The sequence below is a fragment of the Halichoerus grypus genome, chromosome 7, assembly GCF_964656455.1.
Source record: "Halichoerus grypus chromosome 7, mHalGry1.hap1.1, whole genome shotgun sequence".
In the NCBI taxonomy this organism is placed as follows: Eukaryota; Metazoa; Chordata; class Mammalia; order Carnivora; family Phocidae; genus Halichoerus; species Halichoerus grypus.
The window spans coordinates 85,382,492-85,395,245 of record NC_135718.1 but is presented as its reverse complement, the minus strand read 5'-3'; the positions used below and the strand labels follow the sequence as shown (position 1 = coordinate 85,395,245).

Here is a 12,754-nt window from a genome sequence, read left to right as displayed (position 1 = left end):
TTCCTCAAGCTCTAACTTCCATGAAGTGCAAAGACTAAGGAAGAGGGAGAAGGGTTTCCAGCAGAGTCAAGATCTGAGAAACACACTGTGGCTACGAATGGACGGTCTGCCAGGGTGTCCCTGGGGATGGAGATCCGGGGAGTTGTCTGAGGCTCCTTCTGAAAGTGTCTAAGAAAACAAGCATTCTGTGAGGACATGACGACGGCATCAGAAACAGGAGCCCTTTGTTCTGGAAACCAAAGCCCGTTGGAATCATGAACTGAAATGGACTCAGGTTGGAGCTCCACGTGCTGGAAACACAAGCAGGTGACAACGGCCACGTCTGGCTTAAGATGCTGTGCCCATTGCCGGCCATCTCCCAGAGTCATCACCCCACAGGTAAGCTCTGCTCAGCATCATTTGCTGTATGTCCCACCCACTGATGGCTGCTGATAGCCAAGTGCTGAAGCAGGACAGCGGGGAAGTCAGGGGAGGGGAAGGGAGAGGGGACACAACTTACTCGCGTCACCACCAGGACTGACAGCACTCTGCAAAGCCTCTCGAGCTGGGAGACCCGAAAAGGGTACAGTAATAATCTGCAGGCTGAACTGCCACGAAACAGTTATCACTTAGGGTGTCACGGGACATGTTATCTCTGTGACTAAGGTTTATCATTGTGCATTCACTGCAGAGGCCAAGACTGGAATACGAAGGTGTGTGCAACTGGTAAAAATAGTATTTAACAAGTAAAATGATAACCTGCTCTGTGAGGCAGAATTCTGGGGCCCTGACCCTCTGTTTATTCATTTGTCATTGTGGATCTGTAACTGGCTTGACCATTCATGCAGACACGTCTTGGGTCTGTTCCTCAACGTTTCAGAAGAGGACCAGGTGCCCACCATGTTTTTGCCAGGAATCACATGCTCGAACTCAGGGCCATCTGGGCCTGACTATGAGTCCACAGAGGGAAATACTCAGACAAGGAGGCACACGGCTCCTTCCACAGTCTATACGCTTTGCAAATGCCGTCAAGCTAGGCCATTGGGAAGCCACACACTTAGACTTCATTGCTTTAATTTCTTGTAGAAATAGCTTTTGCCATAATGTTCTCCTGTTACCAGCCTGAGCACGGCTTAGAAATCAGCTCAGATTCATGACTGCGCATCTCGTGAACATGCTGCTAACTAAAAACTTTATGCATGACATTACACTTCTACAGAGGCCACGGAGACGGTGCTCCCCCACTTAGTGTGAGGGAAGGCCGGCTTCTTCTAAAACCCCAGCTTGTTGCCCTCTTTGTGACTTTTGCCACCGACTGCGAATTCCAAGTTGCTCTGGCGGCCAGGGAAGGAGACAGGTGTGCAGCCACCACCAGTGAGCGTGGCGGACTGTGGGCATGCATCGCTGCATACAAATCACACCTGTGGCTTTACCTTTTCCTCCCACGATTTTCCCTTCAATTTAGTTATATTACCCTCTCTGTATGCCTTTTTGTGAGCTACCTCCTCATGCTGATTTTTATCATCTAATAGCATCTGATACATACTCACATGTGTACGAAATAATATCCTGCTTCCATTCATGAAAGCATTGCTTATGGGCTTGAGAGCCCCAGTGGCACTCACAGAATCAGCTGTTGCTGGTTCAAGGCCGTGAGGACCCTGTAAATCCTATTATTTGCCTGTGTTCTGGACGGGGGAGTCCATGTCGAGGGTAAGAGGTGGATGTGGGATTTGAACCCAGTCTCCCTTGAGTCTCTTTCCCACCATGCATCACGTGCAGAAGACAACCACCCTTTTTCCCTTGTCTTGTTGTATCCTATATGCTATTTCCCACTCAGGATCCTCAAATCGTTAACACTGTCACAAGGACTAAATGAAATAACCTGGTCAAGTGTTTGGGACACCCTGACAAATTAATCAGCTGTGTGGATCTGCTCACGTGAGAATCTTCAGGGGAAGGAAGGTCTAAAGGTCAACAGCAAAGGTAGAGAATCGAGGCCTAGAAAGTGTGGAGTTACTGAACTGCTCTGTGAGTATGTCTGTGAAGACGGGTCACAAGTGCCAAGGCCAGGTGCTGACTGCAGGGAGGGATGGAGAGTGCCAAGCAGGAAGTCCTGCACATACTAAGTACTCTAAGTATTTACTCCTCTAAAGTTAACTTTCTACACAGGGAGGGTTGTAACATGTTCACAGCCTCCGAATAATGAACTGACAGCTGTAGAGAGAAGACAATAAGGCAGATATAAATTGACCAGTGGTTAAGAACCTTCGTTTGTGTGGAGAGGTTGGTGACTTTGGTCTGTTTGAGCTGGGCGGAGAAAAGATGGCGCTCACGGAAAATCCTGCTAGCTGGACCGGCAGACAACACACATCATCTTTCAGAATGAAGACTAAAGTTGGGAGACCTGGGACCCAAGAGGGGAAGGTGTGTGCGTGAGCACGATGAGAGCTGACCCGGTGACCACCAGGAGCCCGGTCTACTTCCCCGAGAAGCCCTATGGCCAGCGCAGGCGCCTGCACCAGGGATCAGGCTAGCTCTTAGGAGGGCGTGTGATTACACTTCCTTCTAGTAGTGAGTTTCCGCATTATAGTTACACTAGGCATACAATGAGCTCCTTTTCCACCTGGTTCCTGGCCTTGGGCAGGTGCAGCAGTGACCGCAGACAGCAGTCTCTCCTGGGATAATCTGCCTCTGAGCACACAGAACTGACAGATCTTCCAAGCCCAGAGGTAGATGTCACAGTTTCTGGGGCTGACATCTTTCAGCTCCAGAGACTGAGAGCGGAGGGCTTTTTGTCTCGAATCCTCTGTGTTCAAGGTGTTCAGAGTTCAGAGCAATCTGGGCTGGATTCCTCATCATTTACACAGACACGCACCCCTGGGTGTCCCCTTTCCCAGCCTGTGCCCTAAATCTGCCCCAGAGACCCACTGGTTGCCAGAGAGGCAGGCTGTTCACTGCAGAGTTGAGATGCTGACAGTGGCTTCAGGATGAAACAACCAGCTTAGGAGAGAGACCATCCAAGAAAAGGAGAGACAAAGTCTGAGCTGTGAAACACCAGAGGATGGGGCAGCATCAAGGAAAGAGCTCTTCTCTGGAGAAGGTGGCGGGTGTCAAAGATGGGGCCACGCAGAAGCGCTCAGATCCTGGGGTCTACAAGCATGCAAGCCGGGCTCGGACGTGCGGTCCCCAGGAGTAAGGCCCAAGTAAGTACCGTCATCCCATGAGTCACCAGGGTCAGCAGGGAATGGACTGGCTAAAATACAACCTTATTTGTTCTCAACACATTTCAGTTTTTCTTTACATACCCTTGAATTATCTACATTGCACATTGATTTAATGGCAGGTAAATTCCATAGTGTCTCCCCTCCAGCTGAAGTAAATACTACTCTGGAATATCGGTCACCTGGTGACATGAAAAAGAAAAGAAAAAGGTTTATAATTGTCCATTTCTTTCATCAGACTCACCATTCAGGAGCAAGTCAAACTGGGGAAGCATAGGGACAAGTCATTAGCAGCAGGGAGCCTTTCCTTGATAAATTCCAGGAGAAAAAAAATAAAGCAATGCTATAATATTGTTTCTGCTCAAACAACATCTGAAAACTCATAGGAGTTATATAACAAATCTATTTCTGATCAGACTGTGTTTAGGAACAGTAATCCATAAGAATGCTCAGCACAAAATTAACTGAATGCCTCCCTCTTAATTTTGAAACACATTATCAGAATGGGGTGTAAAACCCAAGAAGGATCCATTAGGGAATATCAAGAGTGGGTGTTCTCTTTGGCAGCACACTAGGGAGGAAAGATGGCAGGTGATCAATTTAAAAGCACTAAAAACAGTCAACCAGGTACCGAATGTGGGCCAGGGTCGCAGATACACTACACGTTCTGGCTGGGTCCGTGGTCTCTCTGGTCCACCAGAGTCTAGATAAATACTGTGGTAATCAGGGGCGCCTGGGTGGCTCAGTCGTTAAGCGTCTGCCTTCGGCTCAGGTCATGGTCCCAGGGTCCTGGGATTGAGCCCCGCATCGGGCTCTCTGCTCAGTGGCAAGCCTGCTTCTCCCTCTCCCCCTCCCCCTGCTTGTGTTCCCTCTCTCGCTGTGTCTCTCTCTGTCAAATAAATAAATAAAATCTTAAAAAAAAAAAAAGTACTGTGGTAATCACACTAACACAGGCCAGCTGCAGGACAGGCGAGCCCGGCCCTGGGGTCAGAAGCAGTGGAACCAGGTCCTGCCTTGCCCCAGCTGTGGGGATGAACAGCTCCTCTGAGCCTTGGCCCCTCATCTGTAAGCACGTCTCTCTCAAACAGGTGTGAGAACTAAAGGAAAAACAGTGGGTGAGTTAGTGCTGTTTTAGCTCCCTCCGCCATTAGAAGAACTTCATATAATAAAACAGAATGGACTCACTTTCTGTTATCTAAAATGCCTAATTGTGTTGACAAAGAAAACCAATCGGCAAATTTATGAATAAAACTTTAATACATGAGCTTTTATTCATGATTATGAAATTTTCTTTAATAAACCCTTTTCTTCACCAAATGGCCATTATCTTATGTTGACTGACTTCTAAGAATAAGACAAGCCCATGGAAACAAACATTTCCTCCTCAGAGCAGGACTGGGATGGCCTTCCTCAAGGTGGAGCCGTGGCCGAGGGGACGAGTGTTGTGTGTGGGCTGTGGGGACAGACGTGGCCACATTTCATGAATTTGCTAATGTTCATCCTGGTTCAGATATTAACCAACAGATGTTGGTTCAGAAATCTATAGTGTCACTCAGAGAGAGAGAAACCAACCAGAACATTCAACTAGAGTCCAATTTTCTAATAAGACACAGAAAAAGACATGTGTGCTCCTTCCTGGGACCAGGACAAAATTCTCCCTAATCTCCTATTTTCCATCTCTCAGTTACTGTAGAGTGAAAGTGTCCCAAGTAAAGACCTTCAGGCTCGGCTAGATCTAGAAACATCAGAGGTCTGGTGAGGTCCTTTAACAAGACAGGAAAATACACATTTTAGGGGGATTTTCAACAACAATTTTAAAAAGCTGAATTCAAAAGAGCATTGGTGTGAAGATTCGCTGAAGGAGAAGCTGTAGGTCCTCATGCCCGCTCTCCATGGCTAAGCAGCGACCTCCAGGTGCACTGGTGTCCCCGAGGCCACGCTCTACACCCCAGCAGAGGCTGGTTAGTGAATCTGCTGCCAGCATCTGGAGACCTGGTGATGCTACATTCAACTCTGGGTTCCTGACCTCAGGAAGTTCCTACACACCTGGGCCCTCATTTCTTCAAGGCCACATTCTGTGGAGCTAAGTAGCAGCTCTTCACGCTCCGTGACAAGTCACGTCCTGCTGCCTGATGTGTTCACGTGTTGGGCTGGCCCCCAAGGCACTCCAGCCGTGGGCTTCTGGACCGTATTCTGTTCATCTTTCTATCTCTAATGCCTAACAACAAGGCAGGCACAGGGAAAGCTATTATTTATGCTTTCTGAATGAAACAAAACTTAAAAAGCATACTTCTGATAATATAGATTATTTTAGGGTTCAATCCAAAAATATGTACTTGTTCACTGGGAATATTTTTTAAAATAATGTAAGAAATTTAAAATGACTTGAAATTTGGGGCAAGGTCAAGATTTTTTTTTGATATTTTTATCTTCCTTAAAACTGAATCTAACTCAATAATCTCATTAATTTTTATTATAGGTAAATAAATTCAGATTAGTGGTTGACTGACCTTGAGAAGTAAAACTACAAGTTAATTCAGCTAAAATCTGTGTCAGTGCCCAGCATATCCTCCCACCAGTCTCAATTTACTTGTGCTCCATCTCGAGCACAAGGAGCCCCGAGGGGCTGTTCACCTAGGATGCCACTCACTCGGAATGTCGCAGAAAAAGCTGTCTTTGTGGAAGTTCCAGTCAACTTCTCTTTTCTCTCTTTCATAGTGATCATCTGACCATCTATCATCCCGATGGCTGAAATGGAACGACAATGTGATCCTCAATAAAGCACTTGGACAGCACAGGGAATGTAGTCAACAGTCTGTAACAGTGTTGCACGGCGGCATATGGAGGCGAGCACAGTGTACGGTACAGACTTCTCCAGTTGCTCTTATACACCCGAAACTAAACCATGTGTGTCAAGCATAATGCAATCATAAAAACGTAAAAATAAAGTACAACTATTTCAAGTCCAATAAGCATACCAGTAACGGTATACTTTAGCCATGACCTACCTGAAATTAAAAGGATTAATATAAGAAACCAACATTAATTTTCTCACTTCTGTAAAAGAAAAAAACCCCAAACCCTCACTTTTTTACCTTAATACAACAAAATCTTAAAAGACAACGAGAATGTAAACAAATTCAGTGGCAAAGATTTTGAGCCACACACTTGCATTTAGTCATCTTGCTCAGGCAATCCTTAATAGTGGAATTCATCAAGCAATGTTTTGTGTAAAAGTTAATAAACAATTACCTTTTGGCTTGTTCATCTGCATATTTAAAAGGATAATTTGCTAATGTTGCTTTGTATCCCGTATTTTTCACCATGTTATTCCACGTGACCAGTCTCTGGCCTATCGCAGTCCCTCTTGGCTCAAAACCCTGAGATAAAATATTACAAATTCCCATTAGTGCACTTTTCTTCAGGCTATGAATGGTTACAGCAGGTTGGGAAAGCAATGCTGGGGCGCCATGTGGCTTTCAACAGGAAGCACAGATGCTGCTCGCAGCTACCCCAGGAATGAACAGCACTGAACAAGATGGCGGCCACCGTTCACTACGACAAGGCAGTTTGGTTCTCTGGTGTGTGACCTGTTTCAGCAAGGAAGAGTAACTGTGTCTGAAGCTTCGCTTTCAAAATCATACCTAAGCAATTAGCAAATACTTACTTTGATGTTATAAAAAATTATGGTGAAATCAAATTATGTCATGCATGTTATAGTGTTTTATGGGAACATTTACTTAAAAACAGACCCTGCTATCTCTTAGTAAAACTGAAATTCCTTTCACTTCTCTGCGGGGGGGCGGCGGGAAGACATTCAGTCTTAAAAGACTTTATGAAAATATTTTTATAGAATGCAGATTCTCCATTTTATTGCTTTTTAGCTTAAATGTGGGAGCCAGGAAGCAAAATTTCCAGGTCTGTAATGGCAAACAAGTTCCTTGACCTTTTAAGAATCTGAAAATAGGATGACAAGTGTTTACTTTTCAGAAAGAGAGCTGCATACTCCTGTTAGGTTGAGAAGGTTTTGAAAGAAACAGGATACTAAATTATATAATTTGACACGTATTAAAATACTGAATTTCTTGAGATAATTTTGGGCTACAGAAATTTGACGGGCTGAATTTTCCTTACCAGCAGTGGATCAGAGAAGTCGGGAAGCTCGGGCACTAACACCCCAACCAAGGCGCAGACAACGATGAACATGGTGCACATGCCCAGCACCACCACGGGCCAGTCCGCTATCAGGGATGCATAGCTGCAGGGCAGAGAGGAGCACACAGGAGGCCGCTTAGAAGCAACACGAGGCTTTGCTGCCCAAGAGAGCAATGTGTTAAATCCTCCTAGCTCAGACCTAGTCCAGTTTATCAATCAAAGATGCAGTGAGATGATAAGACAGATAGCATTTCACATCTACATCTGTTCCTGGAGAGATCTACAATCTACACCCTCACGTGGGGAGAAAATGTACTTGAACAGAGGACCCATCCTCCTGCAGTCTCGTCTGGAACTTGTTTCTCCATCCTTGTACTCTGGCAGTTCTTGGAGGAGAACTCAGCCCACAAACAGGCTCATGTATCCATCTTAAGAATAACCAAACCAAACCAAAACTTCCCACAAACCTGCCACTTTCCTTCTGGCTGAAACTATAATGAACGCATCAGCCTGAGTTCCAGGAGAGAGAGAGATGCTTGTTTTCTAGATTCGTTTAGTGCAGTTTTAGTTCATTTAGTACACCTTTCAGAAGGTACCCTGTGCGTACCCGCCCCTCCCTTCACTCTCCAACCAACCTCAGCAGCTGGGCCTTGGTTTCCCCTCACTGTTACCAACCCCGCCCCAGGTTGGAGTAATTTCTTCCGGGCGCCCCTCCCTTCTGTAAGATCCTGGGTCTTACTGTCATGACACTTGCAGATCTTTTTTTTTTTTTTTTAAAGATTTTATTTATTTGACAGAGAGAAACACAGCGAAAGAGGGAACACAAGCAGGGAGAGTGGGAGAGGGAGAAGCAGGCTTCCCGCCGAGCAGAGAGCCTGATGCGGGGCTCGATCCCAGGACCCTGGGATCATGACCTGAGCCGAAGGCAGACGCTTAACGACTGAGCCACCCAGGCGCCCCATGACACTTGCAGATCTTGATGTGAACTCTGTGCTCAACAGGAGTTGACTGAACAGAATTCTTCTAAAATTCAAAAATGTATCTTGCCAATTTCAGGTTTCTTGAATTCATATTGGAGAAAAAAGGAGCATTTCGCTTGTGGACCATTACTCTCAAATCCTCCACAGTGTTAGCTTGACAGCTGTGATGGCTGGTTCTGGCTCCTTACTCCTGTGTTTGTGGGTTATTTCTTCAAAGTCAGACCAGGGACTTAATGAAGCTGGTGGCCCTAAATGTCGCTCAGAGAAGCTGCTGTTTGTCTCCAAGACAAGGCTGCTCATGTTTCCATTCTGATGGCGCAACGCCACAGATCTGGCTTTCTGGGGGTATTTACTTCACATGAAATTTTAATATGGAAATTAAAATACAACATAATTATGCTTTAAGGGAACACCTGTCAGGGATTTTTCAGTGTTGTTCTTCTCAAGGTGATCTCAGGAGGAAGAATGATCGCTTGCACTTACCAGTGGTTCCTACGCATTACATACATCACCTCACTTAATTCTCATGGCTTTCTGAGATGCACTGTGGCACAGTTTGATCTGTGCTCTGCACCACGAAGCAGGGCCAGCCGGTGTCCTGGGCATGCAGCATGCAGCATGCTGACTACAGTTAGCAACACTGGACTGCACATGTGACAGTGGCTGATAGAGTAGATCTTCACAGATCTCACCACAAGAAAACAAAATTCTATACCTCTGTGTGGTGGCGGATACTACGCAGACTTGCTGTGGTGGTCATTTCACAATATATACAAATACCGAATCATCATGTGCTGTGCCCGAAACTAACATAATGCTGTATGTCAGTTATAGCTCAATAAAAAAGTCACAAATAGGAACCCCGGTCATCTGGCTCTAGAATGGGGCCTCCTAACCACTGTGATATCATATCTTGCTCTGAACATGAGAGAAACAAAAGACATCAGGACTAAGTCTACTTGCCACAAGTGTACGCTCCCCCAAATTCACACTGTACACTGAATTCCCAAGCCACACTAACGGTTCATTTCACAATGCAAAACCACGGAGGTCCACAGGTCTCCAAGCCCAGGCATTACTCACAAGCCTGCAAATTCTGAATTAACAACTCACTCAGGAAAAATTATGCTAGATAAGATGGAACGATCCTTGGAACATAATTCTGAATGTAATGAAAACATATCAATCACAGATGCTGATTGAGCTTGTTCAAACGTACACACTGTTTCGGAACACGCCCAGTGCTGACAGTCTCCCCTGGACTCTGTTTCCTCCTCCACCAAATGCAAACTCAGGATGAAAGCAACAAGTGTAGAAGCAATCTAGTCCTTTGTCAACAGCACACTTGAGACTTTCTGTTCCCGGCTTCAGCCTTAAAAAGAGTCCTTTACATTTTAGACCTTTAAAACATCAGTCCTGTGCAATGAAAATGGCCCCAGGCTTAGACAATCCCTATACTTTATTTTAAATGGATCAATTTTCTTGCAAATGGACCACAAGTTCTGTGTTCTTACCTACAAACCTCTTATCAACAGGGGGCACTGGGTCCCCAAGTGTTTAATTTCCCCAGATAATGACTTTTTGTTTTGTGTTCTTAAAAAATCTGCAGGCATATGCAACCTTAACACCCCTTTCAATCATTGCTTTTCTTCCCTTGAGCACATCTGGCTTTGATATTATAGCCCTGCCCTAGGCCATGTGCGTGCCCAGACTCACTCCATATGGAGACTTCACGGCGTTAGTGATCGCCGCACGCTTCTTCCACATCCGCTGAGCGTCACGGTGCTATGACTCCCTCCTCCCGCAGCGCGTGTCTCAGGGGCGAACCCCTCCCAGAGACAATGTTCACACTTGGTGGAGTCACCGCACTGAGCACCGCGGGGGGAAGTCCGCAAGGGTCTCTCCTCGTTACCGCATTACTGCTGCCTACACTGGATATGGCTCAGCCATGGGCACCACGTGGGAAACAGAAGTCTCATGTACATTATGAAACCCAGACAATGTTGTAACATTAAGATAAAAATCTAATAAAGCAGGAAAACCGGAGAAGCAAAGGAAATTAAATATAGCCTGTAAATGTCACTGCTACATCTTTCACTAATTCCACTCCTGGTGAGTCTGGGTTCAAGGCCTATAATGTATCTAAGTGAAAAGAATAAAGTATCTGCACATTCGTTTCTGAGAAGTGAACCACGTGTGCAGGAGCAGATGCGGCAAAAGGCCCACTGCACTGTGATTCGTCCTCCTACATGTCACGTAGTCCTGTCCTTCTTGTGCCCGCTCTCATTCTGGAAACCTCTAGACAACACCACAGCCTAACTGCAAATGCCGTCGACCTCTGCACCACAGCACTTCCCAGCCAGCAACCAGGAGGACTTCTCCCTGAGGCCCTTCAGGGAGCTAAGTCCCAGAGAGGACACGGATCGGAGGCACTCGTCCCTCCACGGGACGGGGACACGAGTTGCAGCTGAGCCAGGGATCGGCGCGGGCATGCGGCCGGCGTCCTGCTCAGGCTGTCGGCATGCTGCAGTTTTCATGAGTGTCCCTCCCGCACCTTCAGAGGTCCTAGCCACCTTATTGCTGGGCTTACCCTGGGATGAAAGCAGAAGTAACTGTCCAAACAAATGCACCAAGCGTCTTTCCAGGTTAACTTTTGCTCAGGCGCCACTGTGTGTGGGTCACCACTGTGTGGGGGCCGGTTCTAAATAGGCCATTTGTACCACAATGGGCCTCCACAGGGCATTTTCCTCTCTCAGCTCACAAAGCTGTTTTCCTCTGCCCTTCCTGGCCTCTCTGGAAACAGGCTCTCCTTTCTCCCTTCCCTCTGAGCAGAGAGCCGGGCTTCACACCGTGTGAGTGCCCTGGAACCAGGTCCCCCTTCCCAACCAAACACCCAACCCGTAACCCCTTGTAGCCCGGCTCTGCTCTCTCGAACCTGCCAAAGCCAACAGACTAGTTTTCTTGGTTTTCATTCTCCCTCAACTGAGCAGTATTTAACACTTTAGTTACTACCCCTTTCTTCCCGAAAATCTCTTTTTCCCTTGTTTTTTCCCCCTTCTATTTCTCTTAACCGTTCCTTATTCCTCTTGTCCTTTAAGGGCAAGCATTTCAAAATGTTGTTAATCATAATTTTCCCAGTGGCATCGGCTATCAATTTAGTGGGAGGACTGACTGAGCTTGCGGAATTTCCCAGAACACAGGATACAGAACTCTTTCTTTGTTTGGAAGTAATAAAGTCAATGCGGTTAACGTCACAGAGTAAGGGTGCAGGCATCTGGGAGTAAAAACACGGCAGACACAAATGTCGCCCTTCTGGGACGTGGAACCTGATACAGAGAATCAGACAACTTTATAAATACTTACAAAACCAGGTAAAGAAATGTGTGTTTTTAGAGGGATACAGATATTTTGTGAATTCAACAGAGATTACTTCCAGCTAGGGGAAGGGAATCAGGAAAGGCTTTTTTGAAGAAGTTGTATTTGTATGTGTACGTACTGAAAAGAAGACACTAGAACTTGTAAAAATACCAATGTAATAACAGAAAAAATATGAAAGAATGTCTTCAAAATGCAAAAATCTTAGTCATTAGAGAGGGTTGTATTGTTTGTAGAAAAATGGAAATTCATTTTCCTCACATGCCATAGTTACTTGTATAACCTCTTCCTTTATCTCTTGCCATAAACACAGTCTATCCAGACAACGGACTGTCATTCAGCCTTCGAAAGGAAGGACGTTCTGCCACCACATGGAGGAGCCTGGAGGGCATCCTGCTGCGTGACACGGGCCAGTGCACTCACAGGAGGCGTCTGCGGAAAGTAGAGGGTGGCGCCGGGGGCTGGGAGCAGGAGGAACGAGCAGCGGCGGTTTAACGGGGAGAGTCTCTGTTCTGCAGGATGAAGGCAGTCCTGGAGGTGACCGTGGCCATTCCCCACAGTAACCTGAACTTGGCGCCGCAGAGCCGTGAACTTACACTCGGTTAAAATGGCAGATTTTATGCTCTATTTTAGCACAATTTTTAAAAATAAATAATCTTTAAATGGAGAAGGAATTTACAAATGAAAGTTTATGTAGTAATTATACCGTAAAGAGAGGATAAGCCTTCTCTAGGAGGTGAGATTCAACGATCGTTTAGTCGCCAACATCTGGAACTGCCACCTATAAGCACATCACCGAGGAGACCAGGCTTTTTTTTAAAAAACACTTAACCCTTTAAAATTCTGCTTTTTGACTGAAAAGATAAAACTTCAAAATTTCCACATAAAAGACTACCTCCAGTTTAATACGGTAACCACATTTTGGAGAAGAAACACAGACAACCCCCGAAACAAAGGGCTACAAACCCAACTCATGGCAGATGGCACAGCAGTGACTTGTCCTCCGCAAATAAAACAAGAAGGAAGGGATCCACTGCAGGA

At 46.0% G+C, this 12,754-nt stretch overlaps 1 protein-coding gene across 15 annotated transcripts in view; it reads right to left on the bottom strand.

The window, feature by feature from the left end:
* DISP1 (dispatched RND transporter family member 1) overlaps positions 1-12,754 on the bottom strand; it is a 179,284-nt gene that overhangs the window by 7,056 nt on the left and 159,474 nt on the right. For 13 of the 15 annotated variants that reach the window (XM_078077816.1, XM_036109012.2, XM_078077818.1 and 10 more), the window contains 4 exons: positions 7,338-7,461; positions 6,456-6,583; positions 5,854-5,951; positions 3,288-3,385 (listed from right to left, as the gene is read on the bottom strand). The exons of the other annotated variants lie outside the window; for them this stretch is intronic. In XM_078077816.1, the coding sequence (XP_077933942.1) occupies positions 3,288-3,385; positions 5,854-5,951; positions 6,456-6,583; positions 7,338-7,461 (448 nt within the window). The remainder of the gene's footprint in view (positions 1-3,287; positions 3,386-5,853; positions 5,952-6,455; positions 6,584-7,337; positions 7,462-12,754) is intronic. 15 annotated transcript variants of the gene reach the window in all.